This window comes from Oncorhynchus mykiss, chromosome 18 (assembly GCF_057628025.1).
Source record: "Oncorhynchus mykiss isolate SJ-2025 chromosome 18, ASM5762802v1, whole genome shotgun sequence".
In the NCBI taxonomy this organism is placed as follows: domain Eukaryota; kingdom Metazoa; phylum Chordata; class Actinopteri; order Salmoniformes; family Salmonidae; genus Oncorhynchus; species Oncorhynchus mykiss.
In genome coordinates this window covers 7081047-7105088 of record NC_143039.1, presented here as the reverse complement: position 1 = coordinate 7105088, position 24042 = coordinate 7081047, and the positions used below count along the sequence as shown (strand labels likewise).

Sequence of the window (24042 nt, the reverse complement as noted above, 5' to 3'; positions counted from 1 at the left end):
AAAATCACTAATTGACTCGTTCAATATTAGGTTGGTGACAACGTTCAAAGAAACGTTAATCAAACACGTTGCAACAATGCTCCAATGTAACCCATAATATATAAACACACAAGATACCTTTCAATGTAGGGGCGTTTTTTTTTTTTTTTGATGTGCAGTGTCCTCCAATCACAAGACGTATTTTCCGCCGTAGGGCAATACAGACGTGAGTTTCATCCAATCAAATCTCTCGACCGCGATACGCTCGGACGCGTCGCGTTTCAGTCGCTGTAGCTACGCGCTAGGCAAGACAAGCAGTATGGCGGAAGAAGAGAGTGAATTTGAGTTAGAAGGTTTTAAAAAAGAATTGAAGAGTTTATTTGTCAGTAGTTCAAGTGAAGAATACGGACTTCAAAGCAAGTTATATTGTGTACGGTTCTGTAAGGTAAAGCAATGTATTGGAATTACACCTGGGGGAGAGAGAGGAAAAATACTTGTTTTCCCCAGGACAGACTCGTACTAGCTAACGGTAGCTAGCTAGCTAGCCAGAGCTCCTTTCTCTAATCTATGCTAAGGCTAACTAGCCAAACCAACCTATTCCCCTCCCCCCCTCAAACAGACAGATAACAACCCGTAAATGGCTAGCTAGCAACCAATAAACCAACCTGTTTTTTCCCCCTGTAATGTCACATATGTTATATCCTAATTCACCCTTTTCAAAATGCATGATAGTAGCTAACTAGCTAGCTACGGGGAAAAGCATTGTCAAGTCGTTCTCGGGTAGCTTGCTTGTTAGCCAAGTTATCTTCAGTTCCCACTTTAGCGAGTTAGTTTAGTTGCTAGTTTACCAACAGTAGATTCGGGAAGGTGTTTAATAAGACCTCTAGTGGAATTCAATGTCTGCCCTTGTTTTTACAGTTTGTCAGATTGAAGCGTTAACGTTACATATACTTTTAGCTAGCTACAGTGTCTAGTTAGTCTGACTATGGCCTAGTTTGGTAATAATGTAGCTAGCTACAGTGTCTAGTTAGTCTGACTATGGCCTAGTTTGGTAATAATGTAGCTAGCTACAGTGTCTAGTTAGTGTGACTATGGCCTAGTTTTGTAATAATGTAGCTAGCTACAGTGTCTAGTTAGTGTGACTATGGCCTAGTTTTGTAATAATGTAGCTAGCTACAGTGTCTAGTTAGTGTGACTATGGCCTAGTTTTGTAATAATGTAGCTAGCTACAGTGTCTAGGTAGTCTGACTATGGCCTAGTTTGGTAATAATATAGCTAGCTACAGTGTCTAGTTAGTCTGACTATGGCCTAGTTTGGTAATAATGTAGCTAGCTACAGTGTCTAGTTAGTGTGACTATGGCCTAGTTTGGTAATAATGTAGCTAGCTACAGTGTCTAGTAAGTCTGACTATGGCCTAGTTTGGTAATAATGTAGCTAGCGAAGTATTCAGTTGCTACTAAATAAGTTGAGATGGTGATACAGTGAAAGGGACAACAATTGTTTTTAATTGGGCCCATCCAACGTCTTGTTATGGTTTCCCTATCCACTGTCTTTATTTTTCCTCCCCCCTTTCCTACCTGTATCCCCCCCTCCCCTTTCCTACCTGTATCCCCCCTTTCCTACCTGTATCTCCCCCCTTTCCTACCTGTATCTCCCCCCTTTCCTACCTGTATCTCCCCCTTCCTACCTGTATCCCCCCCTTCCTACCTGTATCCCCCCTTTCCTACCTGTATCCCCCCTCCTACCTACCTGTATCCCCCCCTTTCCTACCAGTATCTCCCCCTCCCCACCCCCTACCTGTATCTCCCCTACCTGTATCTCCCCCACCCCCTTTCCTACCTGTATCTCCCCCACCCCCTTCCCTCTCTCCTCCCTCTGCTCCCTTCCCTTGTAGTTGGTGGAGGTGTATTCAGGACGATGGCAGGTACCCTTGCCACAGCTGCAGGTGCTCCAGACTGCTCTATGTTCCTTTGTCCAAGCCTCGGCCTGCTTCCCGTCTGACTGTGAACATGTATGCTACACACTGAGTAGCCTTGCCCTGTAAGTATGATGTGTTGACTTGTTTACCTGCTCCTTGGGGTACATAGTCATGTCACCCACAGTCTCCATCTCCAGTATGAGTGTTGTTTTCTAGGGTGACTCTGCTCCTTGGAGTCCATAGTCATGTCACCCCCAGTCTCCATCTCCAGTATGAGTGTTGACTTGTTTACCTGCTCCTTGGAGTCCATAATCCTGTCACCCCCAGTTTCCATCTCCAGTATGAGTGTTGTTTTCTAGGGTGACTCTGCTCCTTTGAGTCCATAGTCCTGTCACCCCCAGTCTCCATCTCCAGTATGAGTGTTGACTTGTTTACCTGCTCCTTGGAGTCCATAGTCCTGTCACCCCCAGTTTCCATCTCCAGTATGAGTGCTGTTTTCTAGAGTGACTCTGCCCCTTTCAGCCTTGTTATTCCGTCCCTGTTGTTACATTTATTAAAGGAAGTATGAGGCTCAAACAGTCCCCTCCCCTTTCTCTCCCCCACACCCCTCCCCTTTCTCTTCCCCTCCCCTTTCTCTTCCCCACTCCTTTCTCTCCCCCACCCCTTTCTCTCTCCCCCACCCCACCCCTTTCTCTCTCCCCCACCCCACCCCTTTCTCTCTCCCCCACCCCACCCCTTTCTCTCCCCCACCCCACCCCTTTCTCTCCCCACCCCTCCCCTTTCTCTCCCCACCCCTCCCCTTTCTCTCCCCACAGGAGTGCTTTTGAGCTCTTGCTGTTTTTGAACAGAAATAAGATCCTGCAGGATCCCTTGAAAAAAATCCTTGATTCGTTCCAGGTGAGTTGTCTTAACAACCCCTTGCTTCCTAGCCTGGTTCCATATCTGTTTGTGCTGTCTTGCCAGCTCCTATGGTTGTTGTCATGTCAACAAGACGACACAAAGAGGCTGTGTTGACTCAGCTGACCAATCAGATCATATCCGTTTGAATCAGCTGACCAATCAGATCATATCCATTTCTCACTGCTTTATGGAATGCTCTAAAACATCACTCTGAGTTTGGCAAGATGGCACGTAAAGATCTTAGACCAGGCTAACCTCTTCCTCCTTTTTTCAGGAATGTTTTTCCCAGCTGGAGAGACACCAGAACATCCACCTGCTGCAGGTGGGACAGATCATCAGAGAGAAGGGACCGTGGACCAACCCCATACTGCAGGCCATCCTGAAGGACTCACAACTGCCCCGGGATGAAGGTGAGAGTCTGGGAGAGAAAGGCAGGATGAGAGGGGAGGGCCATGGACCAACTTCTACATACTCATCCATGTACCATGTTGTATTACTGACTAGAAATCTGTCCTGTAAATATCTGCTCTGGAGTCGTCCATCTATAATGACAGGAGTCCGTTAACTAGAGGTTCCTCTCTCTGTGGATTTAATATTTACGACTGTTACACTCCTTTCTCTTTCTTTACCCCAAATATAGAGCACTATTTGGGATGCAACATTGACCCTTGACCTGTCTCTCTCCACAGTGGACCGGTACCTAGGCTCAGAGGTGCAACATTGACCCTTGACCTGTCTCTCTCCACAGTGGACCGGTACCTAGGCTCAGAGGTGCAACATTGACCCTTGACCTGTCTCTCTCCACAGTGGACCGGTACCTAGGCTCAGAGGTGTAACATTGACCCTTGACCTGTCTCTCTCCACAGTGGACCGGTACCCAGGCTCAGAGGTGCAACATTGACACTTGACCTGTCTCTCTCCACAGTGGACCGGTACCTAGGCTCAGAGGTGCAACATTGACCCTTGACCTGTCTCTCTCCACAGTGGACCGGTACCTAGGCTCAGAGGTGCAACATTGACCCTTGACCTGTCTCTCTCCACAGTGGACCGGTACCTAGGCTCAGAGGTGCAACATTGACCCTTGACCTGTCTCTCTCCACAGTGGACCGGTACCTAGGCTCAGAGGTGCAACATTGACACTTGACCTGTCTCTCTCCACAGTGGACCGGTACCCAGGCTCAGAGGTGCAACATTGACCCTTGACCTGTCTCTCTCCACAGTGGACCGGTACCCATGCTCAGAGGTGCAACATTGACCCTTGACCTGTCTCTCTCCACAGTGGACCGGTACCCACGCTCAGAGGTGCAACATTGACCCTTGACCTGTCTCTCTCCACAGTGGACCGGTACCGAGGTTGAGGTCCAACACTGACCCTTGACCTGTCTCTCTCCACAGTGGACCGGTACCTAAGCTCAGAGGTGCCAGTGTTCTTTGAGCTGCGTGTTCGTTACCTGCTGTCCAGTGAGATGTTCACCGAGGCGGTGGTCTTGGCTAAGACCTGCTCTCAGCACCCCGTTGCCGGGCGACACCTGTTCTTCCGACAGGCCTACCTCACCTGTCTGTTGAAGGCGTCGCTCCCTCGCCATATGCACGAAGAGGTGAGGGGAACAAACTTTGGTTATTAGGATTCCTGGGTTCTGGATAATAGCATCTGCTATATGACTTAAATATAACATGTTGGGAATGGGGGGGGGGGGCTAATGACTGCTCGGGATAATTACTGTAATTGATAGATGGGATCTACTGTAGAGACGAGGATGGACTGATATGCTAGATGGGATGTAGAGATGAGAGGATGGACTGATATGCTAGCTGGGATCCACAGTAGAGATGAGAGGATGGACTGATATGCTAGCTGGAATGTAGAGATGAGAGGATGGACTGATATGCTAGATGGGATGTAGAGATGAGATGATGGACTGATATGCTAGCTGGGATCCACAGTAGAGATGAGAGGATGGACTGATATGCTAGCTGGGATCTACAGTAGAGATGAGAGGATGGACTGATGTGCTAGCTGGGATCTACAGTAGAGATGAGAGGATGGACTGATATGCTAGATGGGATGTAGAGATGAGAGGATGGACTGATATGCTAGATGGGATCTACAGTAGAGATGAGAGGATGGACTGATATGCTAGCTGGGATCTACAGTGGAGATGAGAGGATGGACTGATATGCTAGCTGGGATCTACAGTGGAAATGAGAGGATGGACTGATATGCTAGATGGGATGTAGAGATGAGAGGATGAACTGATATGCTAGCTGGGATCTACAGTGGAAATGAGAGGATGGACTGATATGCTAGCTGGGATCCACAGTGGAGATAAGAGGATGGACTGATATGCTAGATGGGATGTAGAGATGAGAGGATGGACTGATATGCTAGCTGGGATGTAGAGATGAGAGGATGGACTGATATGCTAGCTGGGATGTAGAGATGAGAGGATGAACTGATATGCTAGCTGGGATCTACAGTAGAGATGAGAGGATGGACTGATATGCTAGATGGGATGTAGAGATGAGAGGATGGACTGATATGCTAGCTGGGATCTACAGTGGAGATGAGAGGATGGACTGATATGCTAGCTGGAATCTACAGTGGAGATGAGAGGATGGACTGATATGCCAGATGGGATCTACAGTAGAGATGAGAGGATGAACTGATATGCTAGATGGGATGTAGAGATGAGAGGATGAACTGATATGCTAGATGGGATGTAGAGATGATAGGATGAACTGATATGCTAGATGGGATGTAGAGATGAGAGGATGGACTGATATGCTAGATGGGATGTAGAGATGAGAGGATGGACTGATATGCTAGATGGGATCTACAGTAGAGATGAGAGGATGAACTGATATGCTAGCTGGAATCTACAGTGGAGATGAGAGGATGGACTGATATGCTAGCTGGGATCTACAGTATAGATGAGAGGATGGACTGATATGCTAGATGGGATGTAGAGATGAGAGGATGAACTGATATGCTAGATGGGATGTAGAGATGATAGGATGAACTGATATGCTAGATGGGATGTAGAGATGAGAGGATGGACTGATATGCTAGCTGGGATCTACAGAAGAGATGAGAGGATGAACTGATATGCTAGATGGGATCTACAGTAGAGATGAGAGGATGGACTGATATGCTAGCTGGGATCTACAGTAGAGATGAGAGGATGAACTGATATGCTAGATGGGATCTACAGTAGAGACGAGGATGGACTGATATGCTAGATGGGATGTAGAGATGAGAGGATGGACTGATATGCTAGATGGGATCTACAGTAGAGATGAGAGGATGGACTGATATGCTAGCTGGGATCTACAGTAGAGATGATAGGATGGACTGATATGCTAGATGGGATCTACAGTGGAGATGAGATGATGGACTGATATGCTAGCTGGGATCTACAGTAGAGATGAGAGGATGGACTGATATGCTAGCTGGGATGTAGAGATGAGAGGATGGACTGATATGCTAGCTGGGATGTAGAGATGAGAGGATGAACTGATATGCTAGCTGGGATCTACAGTAGAGATGAGAGGATGGACTGATATGCTAGATGGGATCTACAGTAGAGATGAGAGGATGGACTGATATGCTAGCTGGAATCTACAGTGGAGATGAGAGGATGGACTGATATGCTAGATGGGATGTAGAGATGAGAGGATGAACTGATATGCTAGATGGGATGTAGAGATGAGAGGATGGACTGATATGCTAGATGGGATCTACAGTAGAGATGAGAGGATGAACTGATATGCTAGCTGGGATCTACAGTGGAGATGAGAGGATGGACTGATATGCTAGCTGGGATCTACAGTGGAGATGAGAGGATGGACTGATATGCTAGCTGGGATCTACAGTAGAGATGAGAGGATGAACTGATATGCTAGATGGGATGTAGAGATGAGAGGATGAACTGATATGCTAGATGGGATGTAGAGATGATAGGATGAACTGATATGCTAGATGGGATGTAGAGATGAGAGGATGGACTTATATGCTAGATGGGATCTACAGTATAGTTGAGAGGATGAACTGATATGCTAGCTGGGATCTACAGTAGAGATGATAGGATGGACTGATATGCTAGATGGGATCTACAGTGGAGATGAGAGGATGGACTGATATGCTAGCTGGGATCTACAGTAGAGATGAGAGGATGGATGGACTGATATGCTAGCTGGGATCTACAGTAGAGAGGAGAGGATGGACTGATATGCTAGCTGGGATGTAGAGATGAGAGGATGAACTGATATGCTAGCTGGGATCTACAATGGAGATGAGAGGATGGACTGATATGCTAGCTGGGATCTACAGTAGAGATGAGAGGATGGACTGATATGCTAGCTGGAATCTACAGTGGAGATGAGAGGATGGACTGATATGCTAGCTGGGATCTACAGTAGAGATGAGAGGATGGACTGATATGCTAGCTGGGATCTACAGTAGAGATGAGAGGATGGACTGATATGCTAGCTGGGATCTACAGTAGAGATGAGAGGATGGACTGATATGCTAGCTGGGATCTACAGTAGAGATGAGAGGATGGACTGATATGCTAGCTGGGATCTACAGTAGAGATGAGAGGATGGACTGATATGCTAGATGGGATCTACAGTAGAGATGAGAGGATGGACTGATATGCTAGCTGGGATCTACAGTAGAGATGAGAGGATGGACTGATATGCTAGCTGGGATCTACAGTAGAGATGAGAGGATGGACTGATATGCTAGCTGGGATCTACAGTAGAGATGAGAGGATGGACTGATATGCTAGCTGGGATCTACAGTAGAGATGAGAGGATGGACTGATATGCTAGATGGGATGTAGAGATGAGAGGATGAACTGATATGCTAGCTGGGATCTACAGTCGAGATGAGAGGATGGACTGATATGCTAGCTGGAATCTACAGTGGAGATGAGAGGATGGACTGATATGCTAGCTGGGATCTACAGTGGAGATGAGAGGATGAACTGATATGCTAGATGGGATGTAGAGATGATAGGATGAACTGATATGCTAGCTGGGATCTACAGTAGAGATGAGAGGATGAACTGATATGCTAGCTGGGATCTACAGTAGAGATCAGAGGATAAGGTTTTGACGAAGATGATGTGTTTTGTACAAGAGCACTAATACAAGCACTAAGTAATTCCTAAATGTGGTTGTTGCAGTCCATATTTGGAGTTGCTTCCTTTTCCCCTTGTTTGAAAGGTTTAGTCGGTCACTTATGGGGTTGGGTGGGATTGCTGACTACAGGTAGAAGACAATAGTCATTTCTGCTAGCCTGCGATGTAGTGGGGAGAATTAGCTGATGTAGTGGGGAGAATTAGCTGATGTAGTGGGGAGAATTAGCTGATGTAGTGGGGAGAATTGGCTGGTGTAGTGGGGAGAATTTTGCCGGTGTAGTGTGGAGAATTTTGCCGATGTAGTGGGGAGAATTTTGCCGGTGTCGCGGGGGGAGAATTTTGCCGGTGTCGCGGGGAGAAAAGTAACGCTCCCCTAACGGTGTAGCCCTGCGTTCGCCCTCCACTACACCATTGGAATCTACCGTATAAATGCTTGAATGATGTCACCATTTCTTCTCTCTCTCTCTCTCTACCTGTAGATGTCTGACATTGACGGTAAGGACGCTGTGGATATCGTGTGTAACACAGAGAGTGAGGAGAGCGACGAGACGCTCCTGGCCCTCTGCACAGCCTTCCTCTCTCAGCAGCTACACCGGGGAGACATGTACTGCATGTGGTGAGCCCCGTCACTGTCTATACACATCATACTGGTCTGTGTTCACTGTCTATACACATCATACTGGTCTGTGTTCACTGTCTATACACATCATACTGGTCTGTGTTCACTGTCTATACACATCATACTGGTCTGTGTTCACTGTCTATACACATCATACTGGTCTGTGTTCACTGTCTATACACATCATACTGGTCTGTGTTCTACACCGGGGAGACATGTACTGCATGTGGTGAGCCTCGTCACTGTCTATACACATCATGGAAATCGATCCTATATCGCACAACTGACTTAATGCAATATCCAATCAGTGAGCAGAAACAAGTTGACGAGACTCGTCGTAATCGTTCCGTTTGGAAATCTGACCCCAGTTGTCATAGCTGTCAGTGCTGCTGCAAACTGTGACAGAAGAGGCATACCAAATGGGAAATGTAGAAAACATTGTCGAGACAGCGTGGCTAGTTCTGGGGTACGTGGTCTGGCCACTCTTGTTGCGGGGTACGTGGTCTGGCCACTCTTGTCGTGGGGTACGTGGTCTGGCCACTCTTGTCGCGGGGTACGTGGTCTGGCCACTCTTGTCGCGGGGTACGTGGTCTGGCCACTCTTGTCGCGGGGTACGTGGTCTGGCCACTCTTGTCGCGGGGTACGTGGTCTGGCCACTCTTGTCGTGGGGTACGTGGTCTGGCCACTCTTGTCGTGGGGTACGTGGTCTGGCCACTCTTGTCGTGGGGTACGTGGTCTGGCCACTCTTGTCGTGGGGTACGTGGTCTGGCCACTTGTCGTGGGGTACGTGGTCTGGCCACACTTGTCGTGGGGTACGTGGTCTGGCCACTCTTGTCGCGGGGTACGTGGTCTGGCCACTCTTGTCGTGGGGTACGTGGTCTGGCCACTCTTGTCGTGGGGTACGTGGTCTGGCCACTCTTGTCGTGGGGTACGTGGTCTGGCCACTCTTGTCGTGGGGTACGTGGTCTGGCCACTCTTGTCGTGGGGTACGTGGTCTGGCCACTTGTCGTGGGGTACGTGGTCTGGCCACACTTGTCGTGGGGTACGTGGTCTGGCCACACTTGTCGCGGGGTACGTGGTCTGGCCACTCTTGTCGCGGGGTACGTGGTCTGGCCACTCTTGTCGCGGGGTACGTGGTCTGGCCACTCTTGTCGCGGGGTACGTGGTCTGGCCACTCTTGTCGCGGGGTACGTGGTCTGGCCACTCTTGTCGCGGGGTACGTGGTCTGGCCACTCTTGTCGCGGGGTACGTGGTCTGGCCACTCTTGTCGCGGGGTACGTGGTCTGGCCACTCTTGTCGCGGGGTACGTGGTCTGGCCACTCTTGTCGCGGGGTACGTGGTCTGGCCACTCTTGTCGCGGGGTACGTGGTCTGGCCACTCTTGTCGCGGGGTACGTGGTCTGGCCACTCTTGTCGCGGGGTACGTGGTCTGGCCACTCTTGTCGTGGGGTACGTGGTCTGGCCACTCTTGTCGTGGGGTACGTGGTCGGGCCAGTCTTGTCGTGGGGTACGTGGTCTGGCCACTCTTGTCGTGGGGTACGTGGTCTGGCCACTCTTGTCGTGGGGTACGTGGTCTGGCCACTCTTGTCGTGGGGTACGTGGTCTGGCCACTCTTGTCGCGGGGTACGTGGTCACCTGCATCTGAGTAGACATTGTGTCCAAGTGGTTTCCCTAAATAAGAATTTCTTCTTAACTGACTTGCCTTGTTAAAATAAAGGTTAAATAAAAAAAATTAAAAAAAATAAAAAAATATATATATATATATATAAATAAAAATACCTAAATAAATACAAGTACTGACATGTATTTATCCTGCTTGTTCTTTGATGTTTGGGGTTTTCTGGGCCTGGTTACCGTTCAGCACCTGGTGATAACTGTTGGCATTAATGGGGCTTTATAGACAACATTGATTGATTGATTGATCTTGGACCACTTCCTACTCCCCCGTTGGGATCTGATTTACAAACCCAGGTTTTTAATTGAGTCCGCTAATGAATAAACTGACTTTTTTTTATTTTTACACCGAGTAATAATGAACGTTTTTATTAATGAAGTGGATTTTTTTATCATTTTGTTATTAAATCACTTTCTCTTCCAGGGATTTGGTGTTCATATGGAGTCGACTCCGCCTGCGGGTCAACCCTTCCAAACAGGCCTTCCTGGAAGAGAGTCATCGGTTGCTGCTGTCTGCCACCAACATCAGATCCATATTCTCTTTCATTAGAGTGATCCTTGCAGAGGTGAGCCAGGAACTCCTGTGATTGTTGATTTTTAGTGCTGAAATTCCAGCTGCCATTTTGTTTGTTCAGATGTAATGGAGTTGTTGTGGTAGAGGATGATGTGAAAAGCTTGTTTTTTGATTTGGGTTGTACCTCCGCTCAGGTGGCTTGGCTTAGGTCAGCGTTCTTCAGATGCTTGTTGAGGATTACTGTGCCGACTAGAGAGATGAATTGGGTTGTACCTCTGCTCAGGTGGCTTGGCTTAGGTCAGCCTTCTTCAGATGCTTTGTTGAGGATTACTGTGCCGACTAGAGAGATGAATAGAAGCCATGGCTTCATTTTGATTCAGGTTGTACCTCTGCTCAGGTGGCTTGGCTTAGGTCAGCCTTCTTCAGATGCTTTGTTGAGGATTACTGTGCCGACTAGAGAGATGAATAGAAGCCATGGCTTTTTTGGGGGGTTTGACTGAGAGTTTGTGTTGAACTGACAAACAACATGAGCGTTGGACGAGTAACTGAAAGGTTGCAAGATCGAATCCCCGAGCTGACGAGGTACAAATCTGTCGTTCTGCCCCTGAACAAGGCAGTTAACCCCACTGGTCCCCGGTAGGCCGTCATTGAAAATAAGAATTTGTTCTTTAACTGACTTGCCTAGTAAAATAAATAAAAATACCATCAGCTGGGGTGCGACTCAAATGGGCCCCTACTTATGGTCCCTGGTTAAGAATAGCACACTACAGTATATAGGGAATAGTTTACTTTTTTTGGGACAGAGCCCTGATCATTATTAGGCCGACTCGTTAGTATAATTGTTTGTTTTTCAGTCAAAAATAGACACCTTTTGATGAAGATGAGCAACAAAGACTGGATGAATACATGATCCAAATACTGAGCTATATTTTTATTCTCAAACATTTTGGTATTATTTTATACTCGTATACAATCGCTGAGGGAAAGATTTGAGTTTAACCAGTACACAGAGTTTTCTAAACGCCGCTTGGATTGGAACCTGGTGCTTCGGGTCAGATCACCTGTAAATAGACCTCTTTGTCCACGCAGACCAGCGGTGTGTTTGGTGTCCAAATCAGGATGTATGAGCAGAGAATAACCCCATTACCTACTGTGGAATATGGTGCTGGATCTTTGATGTTATAGGGGGTCGTTCTGCTTCCGCTGGTCCTGGACCTGACAGTGTGCCTAAAAAAATATATATATATATATATATATATATATATATATATATATATATATATATATATATATATATATATATATATATATATATATATATATATATATATATATATATATATATATATATATATATATAAATAAATGAATGCATGGGTAATTCACTGACCCCCTTCTGTTCTCTTTCTGTTCTGCTCTCCCAGCTGGGAAAGGATGGTCTCCAGTTCTGTGTGGAGCTCTGCACCCACGCCCTCCAGACGAACCCCTGCGACGCCGCCACCAAGTCCCTCGTCTACAAGACGGTAGCCTACCTCCTCCCCAACGACCTGGAGGTCTGCCGGGCCTGCGCCCTCCTCGTCTTCTTTCTGGAACGCACCGTGGAGGCCTACAAAACGGTGTTCCTCCTCTACACGCACCCCGACCAGGAGTACCACGTCGAAGCCGGTCCCATCGGGAACCACATCCGCTTTGAGATCCTCCAGACCCTGAAGAGAGGTCTCTACTTCGATCCAGAGTTCTGGAACCTTTTGAATCTCCGGACCAACTGCCTGAAGCTGATGAGCGAGAAGAAGGCGGCGTTGGCGAGGATGATGATGGAGGAGGAGGATGATGGGTGGGTGTCCAACTACTGCAGCACCGCCACCAAAGAGCCCTGTTGCAGCTGGAGCGCTGACCTGTCGGAGCGTGTGCAGCCTAAACATGTAGAGACTAAACCGGTACAGAAACACGTTCAGATTAAACCCTTTCATCAGGTAACAGCGCCCAAAAGGCGGTTCCAAAAAGAAGAGAAGAATCACGTTTCGACGGCGCCGGTGGCAGCCAAACGTGTCAAAGCTCAAAGGTTGGAAAAAAACTCTGTTGTCGAGTCGCAGCGGCTGCCTGTTAATCATGTGATGCCGGCGATGGCGAAGACTGAGAAGCTGGCTGAACCCCCTGTTGGCGAGGAACAACCTGTTATAAAAAGAAGAGGGAGGAAGCCTGGGCCGAAGCCGGGACCGCGGTCATCCGTCAAAACAACAGAGCCCCCAGTCGAGACCACCTCTGTCAGACGGTCCTTCAGACAACTGGACATGGCGCAGGAGAACCTGGCCAGGCAAGTCGGTCACAGACCACATAGGCACATGACCAGACTCTCGGAGAAGAAACCTCCTAAACGGAGGGGTAGGAAACCCCGGTGGCTCCTGGAGGGTACGTTCCAGGCTGAGAACAGTGCTCCCCGGAAGGGTCGCCGACCGGGGAGGAAACCTACACAGCAGAAGACCCAGCAGACACCAGTGGACAAGACCAATAAGACCTCTCGGTCTGGTGCCACTGTCAAGGAAAGCACAACCAAACAAAAGAATGCTGTGACCTCACAAAATAAAATGGCGGCCGCTCGTCTAACAGCTTCGAGGGAACAGGAAGGTAAACGTCAGAAGGAGATTCCCGCTACTAACCACCTACCAGTAGTATCTCCTGCTCATGACTCAAAGCTGGAGGTCTCCCTACCTGACAATGAAGTATTTGGGTTCTTCCATGAGGATTATCTCAGTAGGCAAGGACTGGTGACTCTAAACTGTGATAAATCTAAGGCACCAATCCAGGCACAGTATCGGGTGAAGGACAGACTCGGAGAGGTGTTTCTCCTTTCCGCTCAGAACGCCAGTCTCTTCATAGAGCAGTTGCACAACTACGCCCAGACGCCTAAGGCGGAAGGTGTCACGTTGAACACCGAAACCTGTTTGTTGAAAGCGACAGATGTCCGTCCCTCCCTGAACCAAAGTTGTCTGCCGGTGCCGTGTGACGCTTCAAGGGTATTTTACCAGACGTCTGCAGTGGAAATGGAAGTTGAGGTCTACTCACAAACTGTCACTGCTACAGACATGACTTTCACACCACAAGGTGGCGCTGTCGAACACATCGCAAGTCCCAAGGAGGACGGATTCTCTACCGATGCTCAGCAAACATGTATTCCATCTGTTCTCTCAGTGAATGTAATTGTTCCTAATAACACAAGAAGAAGAACAAATACATATGTAACTAATGTTCCAAGAGAACCAACGGAAGTTACGAATATTCCAAAAAAGCGAACCGCTTCTGAAGTCGGGGAGATTCTAGAATCGTCCAGGAAGTCCGAAGTTACCGACATTCTGAAAGAGGCTATGGATATAGCGAACATTGGTGTGGATGAAGCAATGGTGGGGGACACTGGCAGCGTCCCTGGAAAGGAAACTCGGGAGCTAGTTGTTCTTACTCCTTTCTACTGGCTGGCTAATACCTCAATGGATGCGTTTGCTAGAGAGTTTGAAAAGTTTGCCAAGGCTCCGGATTCTGACGTTGTCGCAAAGCAGCAGTCGGTGACACCACAGACCACAGATGGTGTCTCGCGCGAAACGTTTGAGACGACATCGTCAACGGTGACACCACAGTCTCCAAAAGTCATCACTACGGCCGTCGCAGACCCAGTGGTCCTTGAGGACACTTCGAAAATAACCAAAGTCACCCCACAGGACACTACAGACATCCAGGAAAACATGGACACTCGACACACCCAACTGGACATTAAAGCTACCTCACAAAACGCGGAGCCGGAGGATATCCCAATGGCCGCTGAGAGCTTCCCACGGCTCACTGATGAGACCCGGCAGCATGAGCACCCTGTGGACTCGACACAGGACAATGACACCCCTCAGTTCACTGAAGACCCCCCACAGAATACACAGGACATAAGACTACTCGCAGAGGACACCCTGAAAGTCACTTTCACCGAGGTCACCCCACAGGCTACTGAGGACCGCAGAAAAGCCACCGTGGATACTCCAGAGGCTGTGGACACACTACCACAGAACATAGAGGAGGACAGCTCGGAGGGAATTGAGGATAGCCGGGAAGTTACTGTAGACAGCCGGGAAGTTACTGTAGACAGCCGGGAAGTTACTGTAGACAGCCAGGAAGTCACTGTAGACAGCCAGGAAGTCACTGTAGACAGCCAGGAAGTCACTGTAGACAGCCAGGAAGTCACTGTAGACAGCCAGGAAGTCACTGTAGACAGCCAGGAAGTCACTGTAGACAGCCAGGAAGTCACTGTAGATACCTCTGAGCACATTGAGGACGCCCTACAAATACAAAACACTGCAGACACCCTACAGCTCACAGTGGATGCCCCAATGGTCTCTGAAGAGTTCACCAAGGACACACGTGGTGCCACACGGAACAATGGGGACACGCCACAGCTCCATGAGGACACACCGGTCACTGAGGACACACTAAGAGTCCCCGAAGAGACGTCACAGGAACCCAAAGACCCCTCAAAGGTCAGCAGAGATACCCCGATGGTCTCTGAGGACACACTAAGAGTCCCTGAAGAGACGTCACAGGAACCCAAAGACTCCTCAAAAGTCACTGAAAACTCTCCACAGAAAACACAGGACACCCCAAAATTCACAAAGGACAACCCAACTGTCTCTGGGGATATCGGACAAACTCCTGGAGATGGCACCCCACAGGAAAATGAGAACAGCCCACTGGCATATCGCTGTAGTCTCTGCAACAAGGTTTTCAAAGGCAAACGTGTTATAGCCCACGCCATGTACCACTTCCGCAGGGACCAATGTATGTTCTGTAGGATGCTGTTCAAAAACGACCTGCTCGCTATGATGCATCTGTCCCAACACATCGACAAGTTGAAAAAAGGAAACCTACCGCCTGATATTGAGGAGGTCCGTGAGAACTGTAAAGCTGGGATGTCAGACACTCCTGGACGCTCAACGCAGAGGGGGAGACGGGGACGCAAGAGGATCCCTGTAAACTCCACAGAGTCAACACCTCCGGATTACAGGAAGCTACGGTCGACCAATAGGATCTCCTCTATAAACTGCTCGGAGTCAACTCCACCAGATCGCAGGAAGCTACGGTCTAACCCTAAGCTACTGTCGACCAATAGGCTCTCAACTGACTCTCAACCTTCACCAGATACTAAACTCGCAACAGAAGAGTCTGAAGGCAAGCAGTTGACGCAGAGGGTCAATGGACAGAGGGGCAGAAGACGAGTTAAGGTTGAAGGAACTGAGGGTGATGGTGATACTCAGGCAGAGGAACAAGAAAAGATCAGTAGGAGACAAGAGGAGGAGCACTCGGCTCTGGAACAGAGGGAGGAACCGGTGGAGATTGCTACTTCTCTGGTGAAGATATCGACAGGTGAACAAGGGGGAACCTGCTCCTCTCCTCTGACAAAGTTTTTGGAAGAAGGGGAGAAACCCTGTTCCTCGGCAAAGACCATGGAGGTCAACACAGAATCTCAGGCTGTATCGGTAACACAGGACAGGCTTTCAGTTTCACCTCTAGAGACCTCAGTTCAGGGTAAGGAGACTCCCGGAAGCTGCCCTGTGGAGGGATGCACAGAGATATTCACTGGAAAACGGCGTTCTCTCCTCGGACATATTCTGGACGATCACCGCGGCGACGCCAAACCCTTGGAAACGACGTTCCGTCACGGGAATGGCAAATGCAATATTTGCCAGAAACCTGTTTTGACTTTGCAGCATTACCAGCACCACATTTTATGGCACAAAGGAATTCCCAGGCATCCCTGTCTACATGATGGATGTAAAGCCCGGTTCAGTGCAGCGACAGAAATGAGGAACCACGCGAAGACCCATCAGCCGCTCCTGGCAGTGTGCTGCTTCCCAGGTTGTCGGGAGCGCTTGGCTTGTCTTCCGGAGCTGAACCGCCACGAACAAGAACACTATCGTCTTCCAAAGGAAGGGAAGGATGAATCCGTTTCCTCTACCCTTGTCACCAATACCACCTCTGTTAACGTGATTAGACCGCGTAAGACGGGGAGGAATAAGCTACAGGAGATGCAGGGTGTAAAGAGACGATGGCCTCTTAGAGAAAAGGAGGGATCGGCAAAGGACCTCACTACTACTGTAAAGGTAACCAGGAAGTATGACTTGACCAAGACGTTAAAGAAAACACAGGTCACAAAGAAACTGCATGTTCATAGAGATCCTCGTACTACTGACCCCTCTACCGTCTCTGTAAAGGTAACAAATACGTTGAGGAAATTGCAGGTTAAGAGGAAATCGTGTGTTGGTAAGAAAATGGACGCTCTAAACACTCCCGTCACCACGTCCAATGAAAAAGCTGAGCAAGCGAGCAAGAAGTTAAAGATGATTCATAAGGTGAAGAAAGCGTGGGCTGTAAAGAGACAGAACGTTAGCGAAGACGATTATACCCCAACTGGTCCAACCACCTCCACCACCACTACCGCCACTGAAAAAGTTACCAAAAAGCTAAAAATCATAAACAAGTTGAAGAAAATGCGAGTGATTAAGAAACCGAACGTTAGCGAAGAAAAGGATACCCAACTGGATCCAGCCACCGACACAAAAGTGACAGAAAAGTTAAAGAAAACGCAACTTGTGAAGAAACCGAGTGTTGGAAAAGACCCCAGGAAGATGTCAAACGTTAGCACAGACGAGGACAACACCCCCCCCCAACCTGTTCCTCCCACCGTCACTCCGAAAGTCACCGAGAAGTTACCCGTGGTGACCGAGAAGTTAAAGAACACACAAGTTCTAAAGAAACAAAGAGTTATCAAGGAACCCAAGAGGCCCGTTAGCAAAGAACCCAGGAAGACCTCCAAAAAACCTGTGAAGTCCAAGACCTCTGGTCCAGAGAAACATGTTCATGAAGTCACAGAAGTGGTAGGAAGTAAATCAAAGGAAGAAGATGATAAACCGTTGGTGGAAACATCAGACTCATCAACAGCTAGCGATGTCTGTGACCAGAAGATGGTTAACGGACACGTAAAGGACCTCCCTAAAGAATCGCCAAAATACCAGAGGAGTCTTAAAACAAGTACAGTTTCCAAATCCAAGAAATGTGACCCACGAAACCATAAACCTGCTACTCCCAAACCCCCTACAAATACTCCCAAACCCCCTACAAATACTCCCCAACCCCCTATCAAGGAGGAAGCGAAAAACTCAACTTTCTTTGGGAAGATTAACAACAGGCCATACATCCGGCCTCCACCCACGGCTTACCTAGACGAGCGGTACACCACCATGCCAAAACGCAGGAAAGAGATGTCCTGGACCCCTCGCTTCTCTCCGACGCGCCCGGACCTCGTGGTGGAGGCGTCGGGGACCACGGCGACACCGTCCGTCCGTAGGCAGCGCTGCGCCAAGTGTTTCTTGTCCTTCGACAGTGGAGAAGAGTTGCAGACGCACGTCTCGCTGAAGAAGTGCGCAACCCTTTTCGGCTTCGACTCAGACGAGGACAGTAAGTATAACATTGTGACTTGTTGTTAACATAGTTGTCTACTTCGGGGATTTGATTTCTCGTTGATTGATTGAATTAAAAAAAAAAAAAAACATTATTTGAATGATAGTTAATACAAGGTCATTTAGGAGCTGTTTCCGGATGCAGATTTAAGCCTAGAAGTCGTGGATTTAAAAACAATCTCAACGGGGAATCCATCAAAGTATTCTTAGTCCCAGACTACCCTTAATATGTGTCTGGTAAACCTCCAAGTGTAGTAGATTATATGTCTGGTAAACCTCCTGTAATAGATTATGTGTCTGGTAAACCTCCTGTAGTAGATTATGTGTCTGGTAAACCTCCTGTAGTAGATTATGTGTCTGATAAACCCCCTGTAGTAGATTATGTGTCTGGTAAACCTCCTGTAGTAGATTATGTGTCTGGTAAACCTCCTGTAGTAGATTATGTGTGTCTGGTAAACCTCCTGTAGTAGATTATGTGTCTGGTAAACCTCCTGTAGTAGATTGTGTCTGGTAAACCTCCTGTAGTAGATTATGTGTCTGGTAAACCTCCTGTAGTAGATTATGTGTCTGGTAAACCTCCTCAAAGTGTAGTAGATTATATGTCTGGTAAACCTCCTGTAGTAGATTATGTGTGTCTGGTAAACCTCCTGTAGTAGATTATGTGTCTGGTAAACCTCCTGTAGTAGATTATGTGTCTGGTAAACCTCCTGTAGTAGATTATGTGTGTCTGGTAAACCTCCTCAAAGTGTAGTAGATTATGTGTGTCTGGTAAACCTCCCGTAGTAGATTATGTGTCTGGTAAACCTCCTGTAGTAGATTATGTGTGTCTGGTAAACCTCCTGTAGTAGATTATGTGTGTCTGGTAAACCTCCTGTAGTAGATTATGTGTGTCTGGTAAACCTCCTGTAGTAGATTATGTGTGTCTGGTAAACCTCCAAGTGTAGTAGATTATGTGTGTCTGGTAAACCTCCAAGTGTAGTAGATTATGTGTCTGGTAAACCTCCTGTAGTAGATTATGTGTCTGGTAAACCTCCAAGTGTAGTAGATTATATAAATTATTTTAAATGTGATTTTTCCTCCATATTGTTTTTATGCTGAAAGCTCCAGATGTTGTATGCTGATTTATGGTTTGTGATTTACTATTGTTTCAGGTAGCTCGTGAAAGCTGATAGACAAGAGGACATGTTTGGATGTGCTGCTAGGGAAGGGGGTGGCGTGGGAGCTGTTGAACCCCCTCCAAAACCTGCTAGGAGTGTTGAACCCCTTTCGACCCTGCTACCTCACTGAGGGGCGACCAGGGTTTACAGGACTCTGACATGACTTGCTGGCTAGTCTGGGACAGCCGTGCCAGGCCTCCCCTTGTGACTGAGGCTGGCAATCTGAGGCGGCTACAACAGGAGACACCTCTCAACCCTGCTACCCTTTTTATTGAAGAGGATTCCTAAAGCGTTAACTCTTTTACATGACTTGCTGACTAGCCTGGGATGTGACTGAAGTTGGCCCGGTTGGCTACAGCAGAAGACGGAGAACAGTAAAAGGGTTGTGACCATTTCTTCCATGTTCTGTCTCCCATGGTCATAGGAGTGACCTACGACCTTTGAACCCTGACCTCAAATCCAAAGTTCAAAGGGGTCTTTTGAGCTGACCGATTTTTTTGATTCGTCGACCAGGAAGCGTCTCTAAACTAAAGCCTGAAGGACTTATGAGGCGGACACTATGAGGCCTGGCCTGGATAGTTAATATATTCTTTGTTTTTTTTATTTGTTTTCGGCCGTATTTACTTTGGACTGAAGAAGTGCCTGGAATCCAACCTGCTACTTCCTGCTTCTCTTCTATTGGTCAATGGTCCAGGGGTTTCCTCCCAATTTGGCATCTTATTCCCTCTATAGTTGCACTACCCTATGTGAGCCCTGGTCAAAAGCAGTGTACTATTAAAAGGGAATAATTTGGGCCACGGAGACTCATTGCCGGGGTCAAGGAGTGACTCTTGAAGATGTGAGAACTGATGTTATGCAGGGATGTTAACTATACAAAATGTTCAAATATTTAACACACACTAAAAAAAAAAATGATTTTTTTTATTGCTCATTGCTTTGCACTTGTCACTTAAACCAAAAACCCCCCTAGTGAGTTTTACAGTCAAACTGCCAAGGGGAACGAGGCTCCTAAACCCCCCTAGTGAGTTTAACAGTCAAACTGCCAGGGGGAACGAGGCTCCTAAACCCCCCTAGTGAGTTTAACAGTCAAACTGCCAAGGGGAACGAGGCTCCTAAACCCCCCTAGTGAGTTTAACAGTCAAACTGCCAAGGGGAACGAGGCTCCTAAACCCCCCTAGTGAGTTTAACAGTCAAACTGTTTAACAGTCAAACTGCTCCAAAACCTCTTCTATGGATTATATGTCTACGGCCCACAATGCAACAACGTGTATATTTAGATATCGTGTTGTTAGGCAACCGGTAACTGTCCAAATAAAGGAAACCCTTGAGTAAATGAGGGGATACAGAAGTTTTGTATATGTGTGGGGTGCCATTTTCCTGGCATGGTCCAGGTCCACTTGTAGAATCTATGCCAAGGTGCATTGAAGCTGTTCTGGCAGCTCGTGGTGACACGACACCTATTTAAGACATTTATGTCGGTGTTTCCTTTATTTTGGCAATTACATGTATTTGATCAAATTTTAACCAGTTATTATGATTTTTATTTTTACTATTGATCCTCTGTGACTAAATTCTGTTCATTGAGAGCATGCTCCTGTGATTGGATATTTTTTTTACAACTCAATATTATTTTATATATATATTTTTTTGCCTCTTGGGCCCCATATGGGCTTGGGGTCCAGACCCTGACTCACACCAATTGACCCGTCACATTTATTTATTATGCAGTTTATTTTATTAAATCAGTTGACCAATCAAGGCAGGGCCCCGCCCAGTTACCCAATCAAGGCAGGGCCCCGCCCAGTTACCCGCGTGGATGCCCCTGCCTCCTCTTCTCTCCCCCTGTCTGATAATTAGCAGAGCGGCAGCAGGTTGTCTAAAACTCATTGACAGCGGGCTCCTGAATCCTCCTGTGGTTGGCGGTTGCAGTAAAATAAATAAAAATATCTCTATCTAATATATAGTGTCTTGGCCCCCCCCCCCACGGGCCTGGGCCCAGGGTTTTCAGCCCCGGTAAGCCCCTGCATTAATCCGGCCCTGTATGTAGGGAACAGGTTGCCATTTGAGACCATTGTGTCTGCAATGTGTCTTTCATTTCCATATTACCGCTTAAATTTACTATAATACAAACAACGTGTTAGCCATCAGGACTAAACAACAACAACAACAACAACCTGTTTGAACATATTAGCCATCAGGACTAAACAACAACAACATCAACAACCCATTTGAACATATTAGCCATCAGGACTAAACAACAACAACATCAACAACCTGTTTGAACATATTAGCCATCAGGACTAAACAACAACAACAACAACAACCTGTTTGAAGCCATCAGGACTAAACAACAACAACAACAACAACCTGTTTGAACATATTAGCCATCAGGACTAAACAACAACAACAACCTGTTTGAAGCCATCAGGACTAAACAACAACAACAACCTGTTTGAACATATTAGCCATCAGGACTAAACAACAACAACAACAACAACCTGTTTGAAGCCATCAGGACTAAACAACAACATCAACAACAACCTGTTTGAACATATTAGCCATCAGGACTAAACAACAACAACATCAACAACCCATTTGAACATATTAGCCATCAGGACTAAACAACAACAACAACAACCTGTTTGAAGCCATCAGGACTAAACAACAACAACAACAACCTGTTTGAACATATTAGCCATCAGGACTAAACAACAACAACAACCTGTTTGAAGCCATCAGGACTAAACAACAACAACAACAACCTGTTTGAACATATTAGCCATCAGGACTAAACAACAACAACAACAACAACAACCTGTTTGAAGCCATCAGGACTAAACAACAACATCAACAACCCGTTTGAAGCCATCAGGACTAAACAACAACATCAACAACCTGTTTGAAGCCATCAGGACTAAACAACAACAACAACAACCTGTTTGAAGCCATCAGGACTAAACAACAACAACCTGTTTGAAGCCATCAGGACTAAACAACATCAACAACCTGTTTGAAGCCATCAGGACTAAACATCAACATCAACAACCTGTTTGAAGCCATCAGGACTAAACAACAACATCAACAACCTGTTTGAAGCCATCAGGACTAAACATCAACAACAACAACCTGTTTGAAGCCATCAGGACTAAACAACATCAACAACAACCTGTTTGAAGCCATCAGGACTAAACAACAACATCAACAACCTGTTTGAAGCCATCAGGACTAAACATCAACATCAACAACCTGTTTGAAGCCATCAGGACTAAACATCAACATCAACAACCTGTTTGAACATATTAGCCATCAGGACTAAACAACAACATCAACAACCTGTTTGAAGCCATCAGGACTAAACATCAACATCAACAACCTGTTTGAAGCCATCAGGACTAAACAACAACAACAACAACCTGTTTGAAGCCATCAGGACTAAACATCATTCCATATTTAAAATGGACTCTTCATCTTTTCTTTCTGTAATGTATGTGACTTTAATCCATATTATAGTTTGATGCACATTTTAAGTTTCCCTCTTTGTATATCTGTCTGGGATGAGTTGACGCGATGTCAGTCGGTCTCCACACAACCAGAACTACGCTGTCAGCTGTTGTTCAATGTATGTCCCTGTCCCAAACGGTTCCTTGTGTACTACTTGGGACCAGGGGCCCCATTTGGGTTAACTATAAGGAATAGGCCAGGGGCCCCATTTGGGTTAACTATAAGGAATAGACCAGGGTGCTACTTGGGTTAACTATAAGGAATAGGCCAGGGGGCCCATTTGGGTTAACTATAAGGAATAGACCAGGGTGCCACTTGGGACTCATATTTTATAAAAAGAGGTTAGGAACTTGTTACGTGTATTAATCTGACCCATCTGTCCCCAACCAACAACGCTGCGTTCAGAAACCAGTGTATTGATATCGTCTATTGCTCAACACATGGACGAGACTAAATGCTTCTATGAGCTTCTGACATCACTTCCTTTTTTTTTTTTTTTTTAAAGATGAATCTATTGTGATGTCAGCGAGGCGGCGGCCTGACTGACTGTTCTACTGAACCCAACAGAACAGTGGCAGCAGGTGTAATGTATTATTCACATGGGGTTTTTCTATTTGGCTCCTGTAAATATGTGAAGAGTTCGAATGGCTTATTATTTACTGGGTGTTTTGAAACGGGTTTATTATAAATCATCAAGTTCTTGGTGTAAAATAATAAAAACACATGTTATTAAACTGGTATAAGTCGACCGAGTCGTATTTATTTATCAAGAGTTACCAGTACATGCATAAGGTGGGGAAGAACTGTGTCAAGGTGTGACGACTGTGGGGTGGGCCCTCTTTTTTTTTTTTCTCAATTCATCTTTCATTGATTCCTTGTAATCTTCCTCTCCTTGCTTCCCTTCTCAAACGGCATTAGCTGTGTTTGAGTGGATCGCGATACCGTAATGTATCGTGGGTAAATTGACTGATAGTGATTTATGATGCCATGGGGTTTTATGTACATCGGGAACTTAGCTTAGTTTGACATTTCAGGTGACCGCTAACATACGGGCTTGTTTTAACATGCTTATCCCATGGTTCATTTATTTGATTTTGAATTTTTAGGACCCCCTTTTTTCTGTGGATATAAAAACAAAAAAATAGAT

The 24042-nt window shown here is 46.8% G+C and overlaps 1 protein-coding gene across 3 annotated transcripts; it reads left to right on the top strand.

The window, feature by feature from the left end:
- The first annotated feature begins 251 nt into the window (after positions 1-251).
- On the top strand, positions 252-23632 carry LOC118941070 (uncharacterized). 3 transcript variants are annotated; one of them, XR_016488231.1, is made up of 10 exons: positions 252-424; positions 1874-2019; positions 2713-2794; positions 3072-3207; positions 4193-4395; positions 8421-8557; positions 10658-10799; positions 12172-18235; positions 19389-21407; positions 21449-23632. XR_016488231.1 is itself a non-coding variant. In XM_090207004.1 (9 exons), the coding sequence occupies exons 1-9, from the start codon at positions 299-301 to the stop codon at positions 19397-19399; spliced, it is 7047 nt and encodes a 2348-aa protein (XP_090063130.1). In that variant the 5' UTR covers positions 252-298; the 3' UTR covers positions 19400-23632. The 3 variants fall into 3 exon arrangements, 2 of the variants coding, with proteins under 2 accessions (XP_090063130.1, XP_090063131.1); XM_090207004.1 differs by having other exon boundaries at positions 19389-23632; XM_090207005.1 differs by lacking the exons at positions 252-424; positions 1874-2019; positions 2713-2794; ... (1 more) ...; positions 4193-4395; positions 8421-8557 and adding an exon at positions 8609-8789 and having other exon boundaries at positions 19389-23632.
- Positions 23633-24042: the final 410 nt, after the last annotated feature.

Excerpts from the sequence above, each read along its gene's own strand:
- LOC118941070 (XM_090207004.1), top strand. The coding sequence starts at position 299 with ATGGCGGAAGAAGAGAGTGAATTTGAGTTAGAAGGTTTTAAAAAAGAA. Across the intron at positions 8,558-10,657 it reads GGAGACATGTACTGCATGTG|GGATTTGGTGTTCATATGGA; the intron begins GTGAGCCCCGTC and ends TTTCTCTTCCAG. Across the intron at positions 10,800-12,171 it reads TTAGAGTGATCCTTGCAGAG|CTGGGAAAGGATGGTCTCCA; the intron begins GTGAGCCAGGAA and ends CTGCTCTCCCAG.